Source organism: Fusarium coffeatum, assembly GCF_003316985.1.
Source record: "Fusarium coffeatum strain FIESC_28 chromosome Unknown BRIP53273_contig_34, whole genome shotgun sequence".
NCBI classification, from domain to species: domain Eukaryota; kingdom Fungi; phylum Ascomycota; class Sordariomycetes; order Hypocreales; family Nectriaceae; genus Fusarium; species Fusarium coffeatum.
In genome coordinates, this window is record NW_022157831.1 from 23,648 (window position 1) to 42,805 (window position 19,158).

Consider the following 19,158-nt stretch of genomic DNA (forward strand, 5'->3'; position numbering starts at 1 on the left):
CCATTCGCCCCCCCTGTTTCCAGGTAGCCTGCGCCTATCGCTCAGCACACGCACACGCACCGCACCGCCCTACTACAGGTGCGTGCGTCGGTGCTCTTTCGCGATACAATATCATACCGCCAATACAAAGTGCAAGTGCAAGTCGAGTACGTACCTGACACCTCTACCCAGGACAGGACGGGACCGGGCCTGGCTCTGGCTGGCTACGACTCACACCTCACACGGGTTCACCTGCCCTTGGCTTGTAAGTTGGTGGTCATATATCCTTCCAGGCTTCCCTCCTGTCTGGTTCCCTTTCCTCCCCAAACAACAACAACACCACGAAAGGAACACCAAGATTCGTATTAGAGTCTCTTGTCACAGTCCAGATCATCGCGCCAGCTCTGCCCAGGCCTGCCATACATCGCCATATTTGTGCCAGCAACTTGTCTTGCCAGCCCTCCTTACATCCGGCTTCTGAATAGGTACGTACCATATCTGACGCAGCGCGACGACTGTTGTGACTCAACTATGATATTATTCTTCATGGTCACAACTCGTCAAGCAAAGCGTGGCGATGATCGCATCGCAAACAAAGCTCTTTCTCAAAGATCAAACTCGCTGACCATAGTCTTGCATCTTTAGACTTGCTCGTTCGGAAGCGCATACCAAAGACCGACATCGGTAATCATGGCTACCATGGCAGCGGCTGCTCGTGATATCTCCCAGGCCTCCTCGAGCCGAGACAACTTAACTGCTGTAGCGGCTCGAAGTGTCCCTGCGACTGTGACACGATCTCAACAACCCCTCCCTACTCCCCCCAACTCCATTTCTCCCAACCTGCCGCCCCATGGGCTTAAGGCGCACCTCCAGAAGGCCAAGCTTGACCCTATCGACTCAGACCTGGACCTTCACGAGCCTTCGGATCGACGACGATCGATCTCGCCTGCCCTCGAGGCATCGGGTGCCATCACCGGCTCTCTCCTCGCCAAATACCACTTGCCAGAGATCCTGCTCAACCACGGTCCCTTGGCTATCAGACATATTATGGGGTACCTAACCACTTCGGTACCCGGGTTCTCAGGAATCCCTCCAACAAAGGCGCGGAGACTAGTCGTGGGAGCTTTGGAAGGTCGAGGAGGAGAAGGCGGTGGACTGGATGGAGAGGTGGAATTTGAAAAGGTGGGATGGGGCCGCTGGGATGCTCGTAAGCGAGGGGAGCCTTCGCGACACCGACAAGGAACTCCTCCATCCTCGTATGGGGCGGGTATTCCCATCACCAAGAATGGCGGTCGGGGTCAGGACCGCTTCAGACAAAGCACTGCTTCGAGCAACGGTGACTCAGTTCAGTTTTCTCATGAGGACCACGACATCTACATGATGGAACATGAGGCCGATAAAATGTCCATGGATGGTTCTGGGTCTGCTTCGTGCTCCGAGGCGCCGGATGATGATGTCGTTATGAACGATGACCCTGAAGATGCGACAGATGATGAAGATTGGGCCACGATGGGAGCTGCTGCTCTCCGAGCTGAATCCTATCCCAGCCCAGCGGCTCAAATTGAGCATGGCTTCCAACCCTCTTCGGCGTACACACCAGGTGCGCTTCGTTCGTTCTCTGCCAACTCCGGCATGGCGCGCACACCGCAAACTTTCAACATGGACTTCTCGGTGTTGGCGGGTCCTTCCGCCGCACAGGAGCGGGAAGCCGTCGAGGCTCTTCTGCAGCTCGGCTCTGTATAATATCTGCATGCATGGCGTTTTTCGTTTTTTAAGCTTTCCGTATTTCTGGAAGCTGTCGGTTTCGGGCTGGTTGGCTTAAGGGAGGCCGTGTCGGCCCACATCCCTGACCGAGGCGGCGACCTCTGGATCATTATTACTCTCACGATGACACGGCTTCACGTACTTATTCGGGCTATACGCTCTCTTAATATGGGCTCGGTTTTTTGGCGTCTTGGTACTCGGCGGCATCTTGTCTACGGGACAGATGAATCGTCGTCGACTGTGGAAAGTCAGCACGCGGGCAACAGTCCAGGATGCGCACACATGGAAACTTTTCGGATGTGCACATCACTGGTGTTCTCCAATACTCGGGTCTTATTTCTTTTTATTGAGGGGACACAAGTTGTCGGGGCGTTGCCTTCTGTCACTTGATATTCCTGTCGCTCCATGGGGGCTATTCGATTCTTAGCCCCAAGGCGCATACTTATGCCGGGAGCTTTGGCTCCTGAGCGACACGACAACACCCTTGACGGGAAGGGCTGGTTTCCGATGTTGAGTCGTCTCCTTGGGGTATTTGTTTTACAATACCCAGTCAACCCAAGTTTTGGCTTTGCATTATACATGAACGCATCTTACCACTTCAACACCATGTGGTGGATCATGACGACGATTATTTTTATACCATTTGTGGGCAGTTGCTGTCAGGTTTTTTGGGCCTCGTTTTGCAACCTTCTCGATTCTTTGTTTAATCAACTTTTTTTTCATGGGCATTTGAGGCGGGCGGGGTACGCATCAACATCAAATAGAGAGGAGGAAATGGCTGAGAAGGGACATCTTGGATGGATCCTTGACACCTCAATGGGATATGAATATCATGCTTGGAACCAAATGGGCTCGAACTCTATGCTCGCCCTCGTCTTTTGTTTGCCGAGGGCACAAAGACTGAAAAAAGGAGTAAAATCATAATGGTCAGCGAGGGATTTACATAGCTTCCTGGTCGTCAGTGCATAAAGCCTAGCGAGCTTTACCAATGGAAGTTTTAATCTTTCCTTTCCACACGAATGTCGATAACATTGCCTGCGTGAATGTCGTGAAGAACGAAGGGGTTTGTCGGTGAGACTCGGTGTGGAGTATGCTGCGTTGCATGAAGACTCGACATCGATTGGGAAACAAGTTCGTGGTTGTTGTTGAGAGACTAGAGTGAAACAAGCATGTGTACGATTATGCGGTGTAAAGACAATGGAAGACTTTGGAATGAAATCGACATGATCAAGCAAGTGGGTTCCATTGGTGATGTTCCATCTCACAAGTTGAAGTGATACAGTTGCGAACTGACAGAGTTTGCATTTAAAGTGAGTAATTGAGGAGAAGTGAAGTCATCAGATCGTCGTCACGTGATATGCGTCGGTGTAATTGATATGGTTCTGCTTGATCTTATCGTGACATCTATCGATAACTCTTTTGCATCCGTCCTCTATATGTTCCGCTATCACTGGACTACTGATCCTTTTCTATGTTTATCATACTGTATGCTTCCATGTCATTGGCACTGAGGAACTGAGCCAACTACTCCGGATTAGTTGATGCTGTATTGACAACTTGTCCAATCTTGAGAGCAGATTCACTCTGCAATATGCTCCGGTATTGACGGAAATCTCGACTGTATTTTCGATCTCTTTTGAAGTTCTTCTTCCTTATGATGGTGCTAATACAAGGCCCGTGTTTCGGAGATGACATACGTTGTTTGCCGTGGGCATGAGCATGAGCATGATCATGAGCGACGACTAAAGCCTCGGATTCTAAACCACGAGATTGGGCTTATGTGAACGAGGTATTTTTTCCGAGCAGCACCCTAAGGATAACTGCCTGGCATACTTTGAATATCAGATTAACTCTGTTTACCTCCGGGAAGAGTGGTGCAGCGGTATCCATCCTAGCACTCTCTCTCTCTCTCCATCCGAACCTAAAATCCTAAAACTCTCACCCGTACGCCCACTCCTTCCTTTAGGAACTTGTGAGTTCGAAATAGATTGTCCGTTTTTCTTTGTTTAGTTTTGTAGGGGGTTGCTGATGAGAGTGCTGTATATGGGATACATGCAGTCATAAAGATATATGCCCTTGTAAACAAGCTACCCTGTACTCTAACCCGTTTCCTCGGTTTTCAGGACAAGTCCAGTCAGGAAAGCATCTCATACTAAGGAACCGGTCAACTATAAAGTGTCTACTAGTAGCCATGTTTATTTATGCCTTGGGGACATCTTGCCTTATTACTAGTAGTAGTTACTGGTGCATTGCCCGCGCATAAACATGCACATACATACTGCACCTGTAGCGATCCTCACCTGTTTCACGGCAAGAGACGGGTTCACAACGGCAGATACAGTCCTGACAGTTGAGCGCGTGGACAATATCTTAGCTAAGGTCAGCGGGGAGAGCGTCAGGTTCACTGACAGCTTATTTCGCCGAGCGATATATCTCACCAGTCGGAATCAGTTCCATCGATCGCAAGACAAGACAATGAAATCATGCCAAGGTGACAAGAGTGGACAATAGCCGCCTGTTCTTCAAGCGTCCGCTATCTTGGCGTTCTTGTCGTACGAGGAAATGGTTATCAGTCTTGGCTACAAAGCTTGAGGACCATAGACATTGTCCGCACTGACACGGGCCAACAACAATGTAAGAGAGAACGCTGGCACTCGCTGCTATCACAAGACAAGCACTGCTTGGCTTTGCACTGCCACGTTTGTCGTCATCCCCAAGACCTTGGCGTAGAAGGGGTGGAGTTCTTATATTGCTGGGCGGTTTCTTGGCTTTGCTTGGCTGAGAGATACGGTATCATGATTCTTGGCCTGGGGTAAAGGATCAGCATGGAGGGGAGGGGAGGAACAAAAGGTACATTGTCCACATGAGGCGAAGGAATTGAAGAGGGGAAAAGGGTTATTGATAATAGAGCCTTGCTTGGCTAATATCTTGAGCCGTCAGGCTATTCGGTGAGTTGAAGTTGATATCGTGAAATGAGCAGTGGTTCTACGGAAGACAACTCGGCGAAACTGGTTAATTGTATGACGACGTTTAAAGAACAAAACTTGTAAGTGCCTTCGAGGCTGCATCATATTCTCTGGGCATTCTGCCGTGCTGCAGAGAAGGGCACAAGGCTTCGAAGCCTCATGTGCGATCCCCCGTTGTGGTAACGATAGTTTTAGGTGCTCGGCGTGCATCTTGTTTCTCGGCGCGCCTAGAAAGGAGGCTATTTGGGAAAATAAGCAAGGATACATGTCTTGTCCAGTATGTATATCTTTGGGTGCTCGATTGTTACTGGACGAAACATAAGTGGCCTCTGGAATAGTAATGGCCACATATATGTTACTGCTGTCTTGTTGAACGCGCGTGTAAATATGGGGTAACTTATCAATAATACCTGTCGGGAAAGAGGCCCGGATGCAGGTCAGATGCGCACGGTTGGTAAGTATCAGTATCTGGAGAAGATGATGAGCATGATGTTTTGTTGCATCCAGTGTTGGTTGCACTTGGGGAGTCTATATTGCATGACCTGACTCTTGACTGCACCATTATCCGATTAGGTTACTCAGTAGTAGAGATTAATTAGGTGGCTGTTGAAAAGAAGCATAAGTATAAGAATCTCATCAACAAGGGGAAAACGTGGACTTGGCTCTATTGAATGCTTGGCAGACCAAGAAGGTAAAAAAAAAAAACAAGAAGTCTTTAAAGTCTTGGCTGATGGAGTTTGTTGGAGACGCCAAGTCCTCTTGGCAGCCTTGATTAAGATTGGGGAGCAGGAGGTCTTGGCGAGAAAGAAAAAAGTCTGGGCGAACAGTGCCAAGGACAAATGAAAGAAGACGTCGACTCTTGCGGAGAATGCACGGAGAAAAAAGGGAAGGAAAGCTTGAGTGTGTGGGTGCCCGGCTTGGCTCAACGTCACTCGTCGGAGTAACCCAGGACCGTGGATTCTAATTGGACAGTCCGTAACTTTTATGCTAAACAGTTGAACAGTTAACTAAAACGTTTTCAATCAGACTCCTTATTCATGACATTTGTTGGGCATTGCAGCGAACTGGCCGGTATCATCACCTGCTGCTTAATTAAACTTGCGTGCTTAATCTGGTCTCGGCATCGGTCAAGCCAAGACGACTAAAAGTAAGTATTCAATAACCAGGAAATAGCAAGAACCTGTCCTATTCCGGCAGAATCAATCACCACTTTTGTTAGTAGATACTGTATTGTCTCTATACAGTTTTAATTAAGCTACTGTACCTTGTCTACGGGGGTTACCAGTTCCCCGATAGATCCGAAACCTTCCTTGCTGTCTTTCTTTTTTTGCGTCCATTGTTTGTTATCAATTATTCATCAGCCACTTCTGCATGCAGCAGCGCTACTCTTACTCCTCACTCTCTCTTCGCTCTCCAGATCTGGCTTCCCCCCTTGAAACCAGAGACTTACTGACTGCACGGTAAAAAACAGGCAATGTGAGGTGACCGGAAACAGGTGTCAGGTCAGGGCCGAAATCCCTATGGGCTCAGGTGACGGGCGACAAAACACTTGACGCAGTAGGTGGCCAGCTTGTGTGAGGCCCAATATAGCCAAGGCCAATAGCAACGACGCGATGAGGGGCGGTGCCCAGACTGCCAAGGCTTGGCGGTCTTGGCATTGTTCCCTCCGCTTCACAGAGATGCGTATCTCTGGGCAGAGGTACTTGAGACATCCATGAATGGTAGGGGCCAGTCAAGTATCTTGAGACTAGTAGTACATCGTAATTCTCGCCAAGATTCGCCAAGGCCGCCAAGACTTTCCGCTCGTTCTCACCCTCTTGCCCAGACTTTGCGTAAATGTAAAGGGAGCGCATTCCCCCCGTAACTCTTTTATTAATGATGAATTCTCCATGAACATCTCAAACTCATTCAACTGTATTCTTCATCTCTATACCAATCGACTTTGGTCTTGTTCCTTCTGTAACAAGCTTGGTTGATCCTTATCTCAAGAGACCTGCTTAGCTCTGTTGTACCTGCCTGACTAGTCTCAGTCAGTCAGTCAGTCTTTTTTTTACTGTACCTTGCCATCGGGCATAAGCGCTTCTGCGTTGATCAGATAATCCATATTCCCGCCCATCATGTCTCCTCCAGTTCCTGAGCAGAAGCCTCAGCTTCAACAACAAACTCAACAACCACAGCAGCAACAGACACCATCAGGAGATTCGTCCTCTGGCAGTGCTAGCAACGACTCCAAGTCTGTGACGCCTGCTCCCAGCGCCACCTCAAACACTTCTCAGAGCAGCGGTGCTGCATCAACATCAAACGATGACAACCTTATCTGCCGATGGAATGCTTGCAACCAAAAGTTCCCTGCTCCCGAGGCTCTCTACGTAAGTACTTTTGAGTGATTCAACAATGAACTGAAACTGACCTCTCGCAGGAGCACATCTGTGAGCGCCATGTTGGCCGTAAGAGCACAAACAACCTCAACTTGACTTGCCAGTGGAACTCTTGCCGAACTACTACAGTCAAGCGAGACCACATCACCTCTCACATCCGTGTTCACGTTCCTCTCAAGCCTCACAAGTGTGAGTTCTGTGGCAAGTCTTTCAAGCGTCCCCAGGACTTGAAGAAGCATGTCAAGGTAAGAAAACTCACCAGCCTCATTCATCCGTATATCAAACTAACACGCAACAGACTCATGCCGATGACTCTGTGCTCGTCCGGCCATCCCAGGATCCCCAAGGTGGACTCAACTACAGGCCACAGCCTCCCAAGGGTATGTCTTTGCACGATTCTAGTCCACGGCTGTGGTCTACCGGCTTCCCTTCTCTCGACTCTAACTCCCCTCCAGGACCTTCCAGTTACTACGACCATACCGGCCAGATGCGCACCAACGCCGCTGCTTTTGGACACCAGGCCCATCCCAGTGGTGGTTACTATGCTCCTCAGCCTTCTACCAACTATGGTCTTTACTTCAACCAACCACCCATCAACAATGCCCGTACTGAGCACCTTGGCTATAGCGCCGCTGCTGGCGGTTATGATCGTAAGCGCACCTACGATATGGTTGATGACTTCTTCGGCAGCGCCAAGCGCCGCCAGATTGACCCTTCGTCCTATGCCCAGATTGGCCGCTCGTTGATGCCCCTTCACGGCAACCTTACCGTCCCCAACGGCCCTATGGCTGCTACTGAGCAGTACATGCCTCAGCCTGCTCCGGCTCCTGTTCACGCCGGCCCATCACCTGGCCAGAACCCCCTCGCTCAGCAATATTACCTCCCCATGCCCAGCGCGCGCACCCAGAAAGACCTCATTCACATCGATCACATCCTCGGCGAGATGCAAAACACCATCTATGAGAACTCCAACCATGCTACTGCTGGCGTTCACATTCACCAAGGCGATGGTGGTTTCAACGGTTACCGTAACACTCCTTCGCCCCCTACTTCACACAGGTCTCCTGCTGGCATGCACGTCTCGACTGATGGATACCACCCTGTGTCTGCCGCTAGCATGGCTTCGCCTCTGACAGCCATCTCATCTACCGGTACTCCTGCTGTTACACCGCCATCCAGCTCTATGTCTTACACATCCGGTCACTCGCCAAGCCCATCTTCCTCCGCCATGTCTCCTCAGTCCCGCCACGGCTCAACCGCCTCTGTCATGTACCCTACTCTCCCCACAAGTCTTCCCGCTGTCAGCCAGGGTTTCGGCCACTCTGCCACAACCACTCTTGGCCCCAGCTTTGATGGAAGCGAGCGCCGCCGCTACTCTGGTGGTATGCTCCAGCGTGCTCGTGGCCCTCTTCCCCTTCCTCGTGAGGACACCAGCGGTGCTTCTACCCCCAAGGCTAGCGAGTCTGCCCTCTCTGTCGGCTCTCCCTCTTCTGAGTCTGATGTCAGTGATGCTGCCCGCGAGCGTGAGGAGCAGTACGACCGCTGGCTCGAGAACATGCGCGTTATCGAGACTCTCCGTGAGTACGTGCGCGGACGTCTTGAGCGCAAGGAGTTTGTTGATGAGCACGAGGCTCCTCGACCAAGCCACGCCGATGCCATGGATGTTGACCCCAAGAGCCCTCAGCCTCATGCTCGGGATCTGGGCACTCCTCGTGAGGGTTCGTCTTTGTACCCCATTCTTCGCATGCCTGGCTCTTAGGTTGCTCTTCGGTTCAGCTGCTGGCTTGGCTGTGCGTGTACAATATCATCCCTCTTTGTCTGTTGCGTCAGGGCGATGCAGCATATGTTCTTTGCGGGCTTCTCATGTTGATATGATGCTTGGACCCAGGTTTGGGGTTTCTTGAAAACAAAGCAATGGTTTTTTGTCGGATCTGAACAGGTTCAATGTCATGAACAATAGTCCGAAGTCTTTTCTCTTCTTATATCACGGCTTATTCTTTTTGTCGGTAATTGCCGCACATACACTCTTGTTGTCAATACGACGGATTATGAATTATAGGGAAAAGGTGTCTAGGTTTTACGTCACGATAGCTGAGATTCTGAGTTATCTGCCAAATACACATTCAAAAAAGTGTATCAAATCATCTTGCTTCGCGTTCCAAGTACAATGTGATTATAGTGCATCATCATTATCATAGCTGATGTCATGTAAAAATGCAGTTCATGATACAGAGTAATCAATCTGAAGCATCGCCAAGATACCTGAGAACAGGACATGCAGAATATGCCTACTATCAGGAGCTGCGAACGGGAGACACAGTGTACCTGCATCCACAGACACATAGACTTTCCGATTGAGTACTAAGATTGTTCAAGAAATATTCTCCGAATGAGCATCACATCATTCCAGCTCAAGACGATCGCTGCAGAAAGAGTCCCGTGCGCTCCGAGGCTGAGAGTTGAAGCTGAAGCTGAAGCAGCGATCTCGCAACATGCAGCCAACAAGGGGCATGTAATGTCGATCTTTTCGAGACCGCCAGTGAAACGAAACGTCACTTGGGAAGGGCTAGACTGGATTCGTAGGCTATTTATCGACGACAGCTTGCAATGCCTATAGTTGGATCATATTGCATAACGCATCTTTTTTTGCCTATGACGGGGCTTACTTTCATGGGATTTTGCCTGCTGTGCTTTGCCTAAGATGTTTTGCCTATGGTGTTTTAGCGTATCTCGTGATGCTGGTTGTTTCAAGCAAATGGGCTGAGTCTGTGGGTAAAGAAGCACCACGATGCGTGGAAATGTTGACTTAACCATTAAACCGGCAGTAGATTTGATCCTTCGCTGATGCAACATCATTAAAGTTAAAGTCGTATTAACTCTCGTATACAGCCTGAAAAAGCGGCAACTTCCTTTTCTCCAATCACTTCTCTCGTCTACGGCCTAATCGGGAGACTCCAACGTCAGCCCAAAGCGTAGTATCTGAAACGACCCGGGCGAAATAGATGATGGAATCTCAACGCACGGGGCCTTCTGCAGATGGACATGTTCTGCTAAAGAAAGAACATGCGCTTAAGAGAGGCTCCAGAAAGTCTCAGGTAGATGATGATCTAGTCCTTGTTGATGTAATCCGCGTCCAGAGCCTCGGCCGTAGCTCTTGCTTTGGTGTAGAAGGCGAGCTTTGGCAGTAAAGGATTGAGAGGAAATAGTTTCACCAACATTTTGTCCATCAATCCTGTAATCTGCCAAGGCCATTTCTGGTTTGCAGAGAAAGGTTTTGAGTTTTTAGAAGAGGGACGAACTGGGGTTGTTCCTATTGTCAGACGTGCAGTTTCCCGAAGTAAATTGATCGTCGACCAGGGAGAATCGAAGGAAGGGAGGGACGGGACCGTTTCATCAGCCGGTGGTCACTGCCTTCCCGGTTTGTTTTGTTCTGTTCTTGGGTGATATGGAAATGACGGGAGGGAGCAGGAGGTACATGCCCAGGTACTTAAAGAACCTTATTGTTCGAGGAAGGTAGTTCCCATATACCACTGCTCTGTCCCGCCAAATCTTCTAAGTGATTCAAGAACAAACTCTACTACTATTCACAACACTCTCTCCTCTTACTATACTCATATATACTCTCTTTCTCACCTAACTCTCTACCTTGTCCTAAATCAACTCTTCCTCACAAAAGGTATCCCTCAAACAAAGCCTTCCTCAAATCAACCTTTCATCATGCGCTTCTTCGCTGCCGCCGCTCTCCTCCTCAGCAGCATCGCTCTCGCAGCGCCCGCTCAAGAACAGAACAAAGACTGCTGTTGCTGCGACATTTCCCAGCCCGCCTTTGTCTGCGAAAAGGACGTCAAGCCCCAAGACTGTATCTGCGCCGCTGTCGTCTGCCCCGTCGGCGCTCCTACCTACTGGCCTGCTACCGCTACACCTACCAAGACTGCTACATCAACTACCACTTCTGCTCCCACCTCCACAGCTGCCGTCGAAAAGCGCGAGGAAGCCGTCACAAGTGTTCCCATTCCTGATGGAGCCCCATGCTGCTGCTGTAGCTTGGCTGACCAAGCTATCGTCTGCGAGGTACGCCCTGAGGACGCAGACCAGACTTGCATGTGCCCCAAGGTCCAGTGCCCTAGCGGTGCGCCGACCCTGACGAGGAACGTGGGCGCTCAGGAGACCGAAAACTAAACGATACCTGAACTAAGGATGGATAACTTCAACGGGGATGTTACAATTGCGCTTTGACAGCTTGCAACGTGTGCTTTTAGTCTTACTTATTGGTGTAATATCTCCCAGGTCTTGGTTTATGGGCGGGATAGCAAAGCATGATTTCTGAGGGAAACGGAAATGAACAAACGATGAGTGTCCTCTGGGAGGCCCTGAAGGAATGAAATGATTATCAGCTAATAACAAGCTTTCCTTTGCCAATACTATAAATGAGTGCCATTTCGTTAAGTGAATGTTGAATCGGCTAGACCAGCCTCATTCTCTAACCTTGCGATTTATTTGTGATAGCGAGAAAGACGACGATGCCGAAATTGCCCAAGTTGTTAGTCTTTTCAGTGTTATGTCTGCTACTCATGACTTGAATATATCCAGCCCGATACCATTGAAACAACGGGATTGCTGCCAAGGACCAGAAGACTCCCTGCTTATGAAACGACCAATCAATAGGCCTATTGATTGAAACACTCGATGAAAAAGGCAACCCTACGAATGGAGTGGTGTCGTATTACGATACGGCTAAATGCCAATCCAACCTCCCTTTTCAAGACGTAAGCCTACATGGCTTGCAATTTCAACGGATCCAGTCACTGCAATATCAAAGGATCAGAGGATATAGTAGGATAAGAAATTATACACTATGGACTATCAACTAGACTTAAGTTAGAGATAGATATAGATATAGAGGGTTGCTACTCCAAGGTGCGCCATGTATTGTGTCCCAAGGCTCAACCCCATGGAATATGAGAATTGCTAAATGTAGTGTTTTGCTTTGGCCCATGTTACCCATCAACTGCCAGAGTGATCCAAGGCCTCTCCTTGAGGTGCACTGCCACCCCTCTCCGACTCTTTCCAATAACTCATTAAACCCTTCTCTAAGACCTTGGACCATGGCAGTGTTGTCGTGACTGGACAAGTCGGCTAAAGGGAAATCGAGATATGCAAAAGTATATGGGGGAGGGATGGCCACTGATAGGTAGCATCGCGAATATTAGACCGCAGCGTAAACGGGTATATAGTAACGGGTCATGAAAAGTGCCGTTGACTCTCCGGTTGCTGGATGGCAAGGTCGAGCCATGAAAGGCGGGTTAGTTCGCTAGTTTTGGTGTGGGATGAAAGATCCCAAAAAGAAGAATCGTATTCAAAGCTTTGTCGTGACAAGGTCGCCCAGACGGGTCAAAGATGCATCGCCGGCGACGTTCGAAAAGAAAGAGAATCAAGAGGAATGCATCTCTTTATTGGAATTGAGTACGGTCCTTCTCCTTAAGACCGCCAATATGGTCCATGTCGATCGAGTAGAATTGACCCTTAGCCTCCTTCTCGTAAGCAGGGAGCTGCTCGTCGTTCATGGGCTCCAGACCAACAGCCGAATTGTCGCCAACACGGACAACAAGGACGCGGCCGTTCTGCTGTCGGCCTTGGTCGTCCTGTTCATCGGGGAAGGTGATGTGGATCTCCGGGACGTTGTCGGGGGAGTAGGGAGGAGAGTTGGGGTTGGCAAGCATAGGGCGACCGTCCTGGTTGATGACGAAAACACTGGAGCGACCGTTGTGTGTTGTCTCGATGGTGAGGCCGCGGTGGTTGGCAAAGCGCTTGCTGTCGCTATCGTAGTATGAAGGCAGGCCGTCCTCCTCGGACTTGATCTGCTGCTGCTTCTGGAGACGAGCGCGGCGGAAGAGGAAGAGGATGGCAACCAAAATGAGACCGAGGAAGACAAGGCCGAGAAGGCCAAGCATCAGGTTGATCATGCTGTCGTCTGAGCCATCAGAATCCACAGGCATGTCGGATCGGGTAACGAGGTTGAGAATTGAAGGCATTGTGAATAAAGTTTTAAGGTTGAGTGCTACGTGGGTACAGCAACGAGTGTTCTGAGTTCGTGATAACGATGAATGCTCCGTGTACAAAGAGAACGAATGTCAGGCCGATTACGTCTATTCATCACAATGTTAGCGAACTATGTCGTAGCAAAAGAACCGCTGCCACCGGGGAAAGCGATTGAGTCGTTCTGTGGCGGTCGTCAAGTCTATCTGCAACGCAGGCTCCAATATTGTAGCCAACCGCCATTCCGTATCAAGGCCGGAAGAGCCCATCGACGGTGACGGTCGACATTTGACCAATTCGAGGTCACGGCGATGCCACCAATTCAATGCATGCCATGACGTGTGCTGCAGAAACCAACGGCCGACCCAAACGCACAGGAACTCGAGAAATGGAGGTGGCAGGTGGAGGGTCAGATGGGACAGAAAACGTACGCCAGGGAGAGGATATCGCCAATAGTTCGGTTGGTGAATGCCTGGCGGGAATCGAAACCAAGGTGGCTGGTTAAGGGCCTAGATAGTGGGTAGAACGAAGGGATAGAGGGGGTTGGAAAGACCGGACGGATATCAGCTGAAAGAGTGAAGCTGAAGATCCAAGAAAGTGCTGAGAACGAGATGTACAGTACAAAACGATGCCGTAGACGATATTCACAAAAACTGGCCCGCGAGGATTGGGGTTGGAAAAGAAAAAGAAACAAAGCGGGAGAGAGGAACGAACGGTTTTAGCTGGGGGGAGAGTTGATCATTCCATGCCATATCGACAGGGGAGCGAAATGACCGAGCCAGGATGCAAGGGCACTAGGCGCCGAAAAGGCGCTGGACAGGCACTAGGGCCACTGTTTCCTTGGTTCCTCCAGGGGCACAGTCGCTGCAATTGGCCGCTAATCCAACCGATGGTGGTTGTGCAGGGGCACCTTCTCTGGTGAGCTTGGGGGGCACTTTCCTTGTGAAGGTAGAAGGAGCGGGGCCTCACCGCAGTCGGCTGAGCAGGAACAACCAATAAGACATGTCGCTAGAGTCCCGCTTCGAGCATTCAATGTCACTTTGGACAGGAGATGGAAAACAGTGTTGGCTCTAGATTCTTGCCCTCTGCTCCTCTCCTCTCTCTTCCTTGTCCGCTGACCCGTTGGTCAACTTGGCTTTTTTCACAGACTGGATACTCACTGGGATTCGTTGCCTTCAGCACTCACATGTCCCCTGTAGGCGCGCGCTTGATTGGTCCGGACCGTTACTGTCATCCCCGCTTCCCCTGCCAAGCCATGGGTCTAGTCTTCTCACTGGACGAAGACAACGACAACAAAGAACCAGGTCAACTGTAACAGAGGCCTTTATCGATAACGAGTCGAGGTTGCTACTTGGATTGGACCGAATTTCTTTGTGCTCATCTTAAACAGGACTGAAAAGGGCCTAGGAATCCACGCGACTGTGGCGAGGCAAGCAGAAGGGCTCCAAATTTCGACGCCAATGCAAGGTACGAACGGTTATCACATAAAAAGGGACAAGTCTCCAAGACCAACACAAGCTAAGTCGGCGCCACGACGCTTGCGAAGATGAAAAAGCAACTTGGGGATTGAGACCCCGGATTACCTCGAATGAAAGCGAAACGCCTTAGCCGGATGCGCCTGGTGATGCTATCCAGACGTCCGCCCTTCTTTTGTTCGTCCGTCCCTGCTTCAAACAGAAAGCAAGAAAGAAATCGATCTTGGATGGACACGGACATAAGCATGCAGCACACGCGTTCGACGATGCACTGCTTCTATTCCTGGTCTAGGTAGACGATCGGAAAAGGTAAAGTTGCGGTCCATGTCTTTGACTACAAGCTTGATCCATGCTTGGTGTGAGGACGGGCACGCAATCGGTCGTTCCTTGTATTATTTCGTCTCCTTAGTCGCTCATCCGGCTTCATTTAGCGTGTTCCTAATAACTGCGCTTTTTATCAACGATATTTGACTCGATCAGGAGACATATAGGCGACTCCCCTTTCTCGCGGACTTGTCATTTTACCTCAAAAGCTTGGACTGTCACGACTGGGTCTTCGGAAGTTCGGAATCACTCATCCTGACATTCGACTCGGTCTAGTCAGCTGAATAAAATCACCTACTTATTCTAAGTAAACAAAACAATACCGCGCAGTGGCAACGTCATCCCAGTACCCTGATGCCATAAGCAAATACATTTTCTTTCCGAGTGATATTGCAGGAAGGAATCTGCCTTGAATCAGTCTACCCAGACAGATGCAATCCTCAGGACATCAGAAGAGTTGGCCGCGAAGACCATAAAAGACGAAATAATTTAGTCATTTTATGTCAGCTTAGATTAGCACTTAGGCTACTTTATTCTAGTAGCCTAAGCATTAGAGGGCATTTCTTCTGTTACTGACCTGGCAATCAATAGCTGTGCGGCATCCTCCTCTGCCAGAGTCGTCACGTTCAAAAAGGGCCAATGAGGGCGGGCAATTTAAATCGTCCGGACAGCCTCACTGCTTGACTCTGTTAGCTTCTTCGCTAGGGGCCGGGTAAGTTACCATCTGAGACTATTCTCTCGATCTTAAGGCTCTGTGGGTTGGCCCCGGGAAGAAGTTGCCAGATCCACAGACGGGTTATACCAGAACCTGCATACCATAATCGATGGGTTCCAGAAGTTCTGGCTACAAGAGGGCTATTGTGCCAAAGCCGTAGCGCAGACACTGTCATTTACCAAGTATCTTATCGGAGGTCAACTGGACAGTCTTCTACAACGATGGTTTCACTGTTGGTAGAAGTTCGCATTGAACAATACATATCACCCTTGACAGTTCTGACTGAGATTTCAGCACGGAGAAATTTCATGGACACCACAGTCGTCACCACTTACAGCATGAGTAGGGACGACGCATTGACCAATCCTATCATCTGAAAACTCATGGTCTGTTCATCAGTCTCGAGTAAGAGGGGCGGTTGCCTGGTCATATGAAAGGGAAGACATGTCCCGTACAGGTATGCTTATTTGACGGAATGCAGTGCTGAGGCCATCACCAGGTGCCCAGAACATGAGGTGAGACATGTCGGCATCAAAGCAAAAAATGGTGTGCCAACGAGCCAACGACAAGAGATAATCTTTGGACACATCGAGGTCTATGTGGTCATTGGGACAGATGCGTCATGCTCATGTGCTGGCGGCAGGAAACTTACTAAAGAGGAGAAGAGAAGTGAGTAGAATTCATTAAACCTACATGTGTTCAAACAGAATGATTACCGTCGCATATTCGCCACGGGAAGAACTCGTGATGATAATATACTCCAATTCCAGTCCACTTCAGCTCAACTTCAAGGGACGTTGCACCACTGAGAAGGGCCCACGATTGCTTTGATACAAACTATCCCTTACATCCAGGAGCTATGAGTCAATCCTGACTTTTCTTATCGGTTGGGATTTTTCTCGGTGACCGGGAGGCTGTTTGCCTTCACATGATAACATTTACTCTACTCAATGATGCTTGGTGCGTGATATGAAGTATGGAATATTGAGGCTGCACTGGCGCAACTTCAGGTTGATAGATGACCACTACAAGCTTTCCCCGGATGGTTGCTCGGGCCTTTGGTCTATCTGTCCGTCTGTCAAATCATCTCGTCTCGGACCCTTTTGCTTTTTTGAGTCTGTTGAGACAAGTCAGGGACGTGCATCGTAAATTCTACTCAACAGCGGGTCATTTAATAGGGTCTCTGGGTCTGCAGGAAAAGCGAATATTAACGAGAGAAAGGAGGTCACTGCTTCGGACCCTTAATTATAATTACCAGGTAGGTATATGGCAGGGTCAACAGCCGAAGAAGCGAGTCAGAGAGAGACAATCTGATGTCTTGTTCTATTAGTATTGGACAAGCTAGTTGCCGTCCCGAGTTGTCGTGAAATTCGATATGGATCTCACCGCATCGTTACACACATATGTACATACCCTATGTTTACAGTCTGGTCTATGCTCGGCTTGAACCTTGATGCAATGTTCCATGAACCATGTCCTTTTCTACATACTTTGTAGGTAGCTGTCATGTGGTGATTGTGTGACGCATTGTATACTGGATCACACGTGCATAAAGGAGACTTGACTTGTAATTGATGAACCATTGCCCATATAAAGGGTTATTATTGGCACAGGGGGGAAGCTTTGACGAGAGAATCTATGAGAAGCTCTGGAGCTCTATAAAAGCTTCCTCCCTGATTAGGATGTGTTTATGCGGGTGATGGTAAACCTTAACCCATTTGGGACTGGCGTTCCGGCCTGTTAGAACCATCTGGGTTTAGCCAAGGGGCCGCCCGCCTTGGCTTCTAATCGGAGCGTCTGCTATTCTAGCCGGAACCTTGAGGCTTGAATAGTCAACAGATAGCAACCAGCAGCCCATCCTATCCTATCAATACTAAACGGTCGCAGGAGAAGTGACAGAAGGTTGCTATCATCATCAGACCATATTCACGTCGAGTGGTGAAAGAATGAAATACTATTGATGTAGGTGACGGAGATGAGGAAATGCTTCTTCAGGGTACTCAACTCATTGTTACCATCACGATACATAGTAGCAAAGCAAAGCAAAGCAAAGCAAAGCAAAGCAAAGCAAAGCAAAAAGACAGCTTGTACGACATTCGGGAGATGCAAGCCCCCCTCATTGTACCAAGTAGCGAGGCAACACAAGAGATAGCGGCCAACCAGCCAAACACTGACGCTGTTCATGTGCGGTTACAGCCCGGCCTCGGGTTGAACAATGGACAAGAAGATTTGACACAACGGTGAACTGGTTGTATGTCAAAAAAGCGGCTGATAGGTTGCCTTGTACAAACCCGACAGAATGTCTTCAAGATAATACATGACGCTCTAACAGACGGGCCGTTTGGACGATACACCGACAACAGTGAAGAATGGCGCTGTCCATGACGATGTGTAAAACAGATCTCCCAATCAACCTACATGGTATCGTTCAAATGGCTGGCAGATGGCTTGGACGTTGATGGTTTTGAGCCGAGCATCGTGATAATTGACGGTCAACAAACTAATATGATCTGGGCCATTGACGAGTATAAAATCCAGCTCTTCCTCTGAATCCAAGTCTTTTGTTTTCTCCTTCTATCATGGCAAGTTATTCGCAGGACAAGTTCTCCGTACAGTACAAGAATTAATCAAGCACGACTGAGCCCAAAAACACTCAAGTATACGATCTAACCGTAGGCTACTGAGGTATTACCATCACGTCTATTGACACTGCTATTAAGTGTATGAAACTCATTTCATTTGCTAGGTATTGAGCAACCGTACACCTCCCTGATCGCCATTTCACCCGCAGCATAGTATAGGAAAGCTATCCTGTATACGATCATCATATCCTATCCTCCCTGCTCATAAAGACGGCTCAAAAACTAGCTTAGTAGTCTACAGCCTTCTTTACACAATTCCCTATCCTCCCTATCCTCCCTACTCCACAATCAATATACTGTCTATAATCAGACAGGGTCTACAGATACAGAGAGAGGTACGCTTGTCTCGGCCGTCATTCCCCATCATTCCTATCCTATACTCACCGTACCATACAGCAGAGTACAGTACACAAGGACCCTCACCCTCCCTCTCCCTTTTCCCCTTCGTTCAAGGAGGATCGAGGAACACCAAAGCCGGTTGGTTCTCACTTCTCACCTCTCACCAACTCGGTTCAACTCAACTAAACTCACTCAGGCCCGTACATTCCGACGCCGGCGTACGACCTCAGGTCTGCCCTTTGCCCTTGATCCTATCCAGAAAGGACAAGGCAACCTAGCCAAGACTCGCGGGAGACGACATTTCATGTAAAACCGCTCTACGCCCGCGTATCTCGAGCTGTCTCTCTCCTTGCTCTCTCTTATTACATTTTCTTCTTGACACTTAACCTTGACCTCACTTCAACCTTTCATTCGTCCAACAAACTCTTAATACCTTAATTTGCCTTTACTTTCCCATCACGTTTTGGGTTTTCGTCTTGTTACCGAACAAACTTTACAATATACCCGCACAAAAGACCAAAAAATAAACGACACTGATAA

At 49.1% G+C, this 19,158-nt stretch overlaps 4 protein-coding genes across 4 annotated transcripts; 3 read left to right on the forward strand and 1 right to left on the reverse strand.

Annotated features, from left to right (window-relative positions):
- Positions 1–669: 669 nt before the first annotated feature.
- Positions 670–1,722, forward strand: FIESC28_01320 (uncharacterized protein; the record flags this gene model as incomplete). The annotated part of the gene is made up of 1 exon (XM_031155471.1): positions 670–1,722. One exon carries the CDS (start codon positions 670–672, stop codon positions 1,720–1,722), a length of 1,053 nt encoding a protein of 350 aa, XP_031020418.1.
- Positions 1,723–6,826: 5,104 nt separating this feature from the next.
- On the forward strand, positions 6,827–8,846 carry FIESC28_01321 (uncharacterized protein; the record flags this gene model as incomplete). Its single annotated transcript, XM_031155472.1, has 3 exons — positions 6,827–7,078; positions 7,129–7,332; positions 7,386–8,846. 3 exons carry the CDS (start codon positions 6,827–6,829, stop codon positions 8,844–8,846), a joined length of 1,917 nt encoding a protein of 638 aa, XP_031020419.1.
- Positions 8,847–10,804: 1,958 nt separating this feature from the next.
- Positions 10,805–11,266, forward strand: FIESC28_01322 (uncharacterized protein; the record flags this gene model as incomplete). Its single annotated transcript, XM_031155473.1, has 1 exon — positions 10,805–11,266. One exon carries the CDS (start codon positions 10,805–10,807, stop codon positions 11,264–11,266), a length of 462 nt encoding a protein of 153 aa, XP_031020420.1.
- Positions 11,267–12,537: 1,271 nt separating this feature from the next.
- Positions 12,538–13,119, reverse strand: FIESC28_01323 (uncharacterized protein; the record flags this gene model as incomplete). Its single annotated transcript, XM_031155474.1, has 1 exon — positions 12,538–13,119. One exon carries the CDS (start codon positions 13,117–13,119, stop codon positions 12,538–12,540), a length of 582 nt encoding a protein of 193 aa, XP_031020421.1.
- Between the last annotated feature and the right edge of the window lie 6,039 nt (positions 13,120–19,158).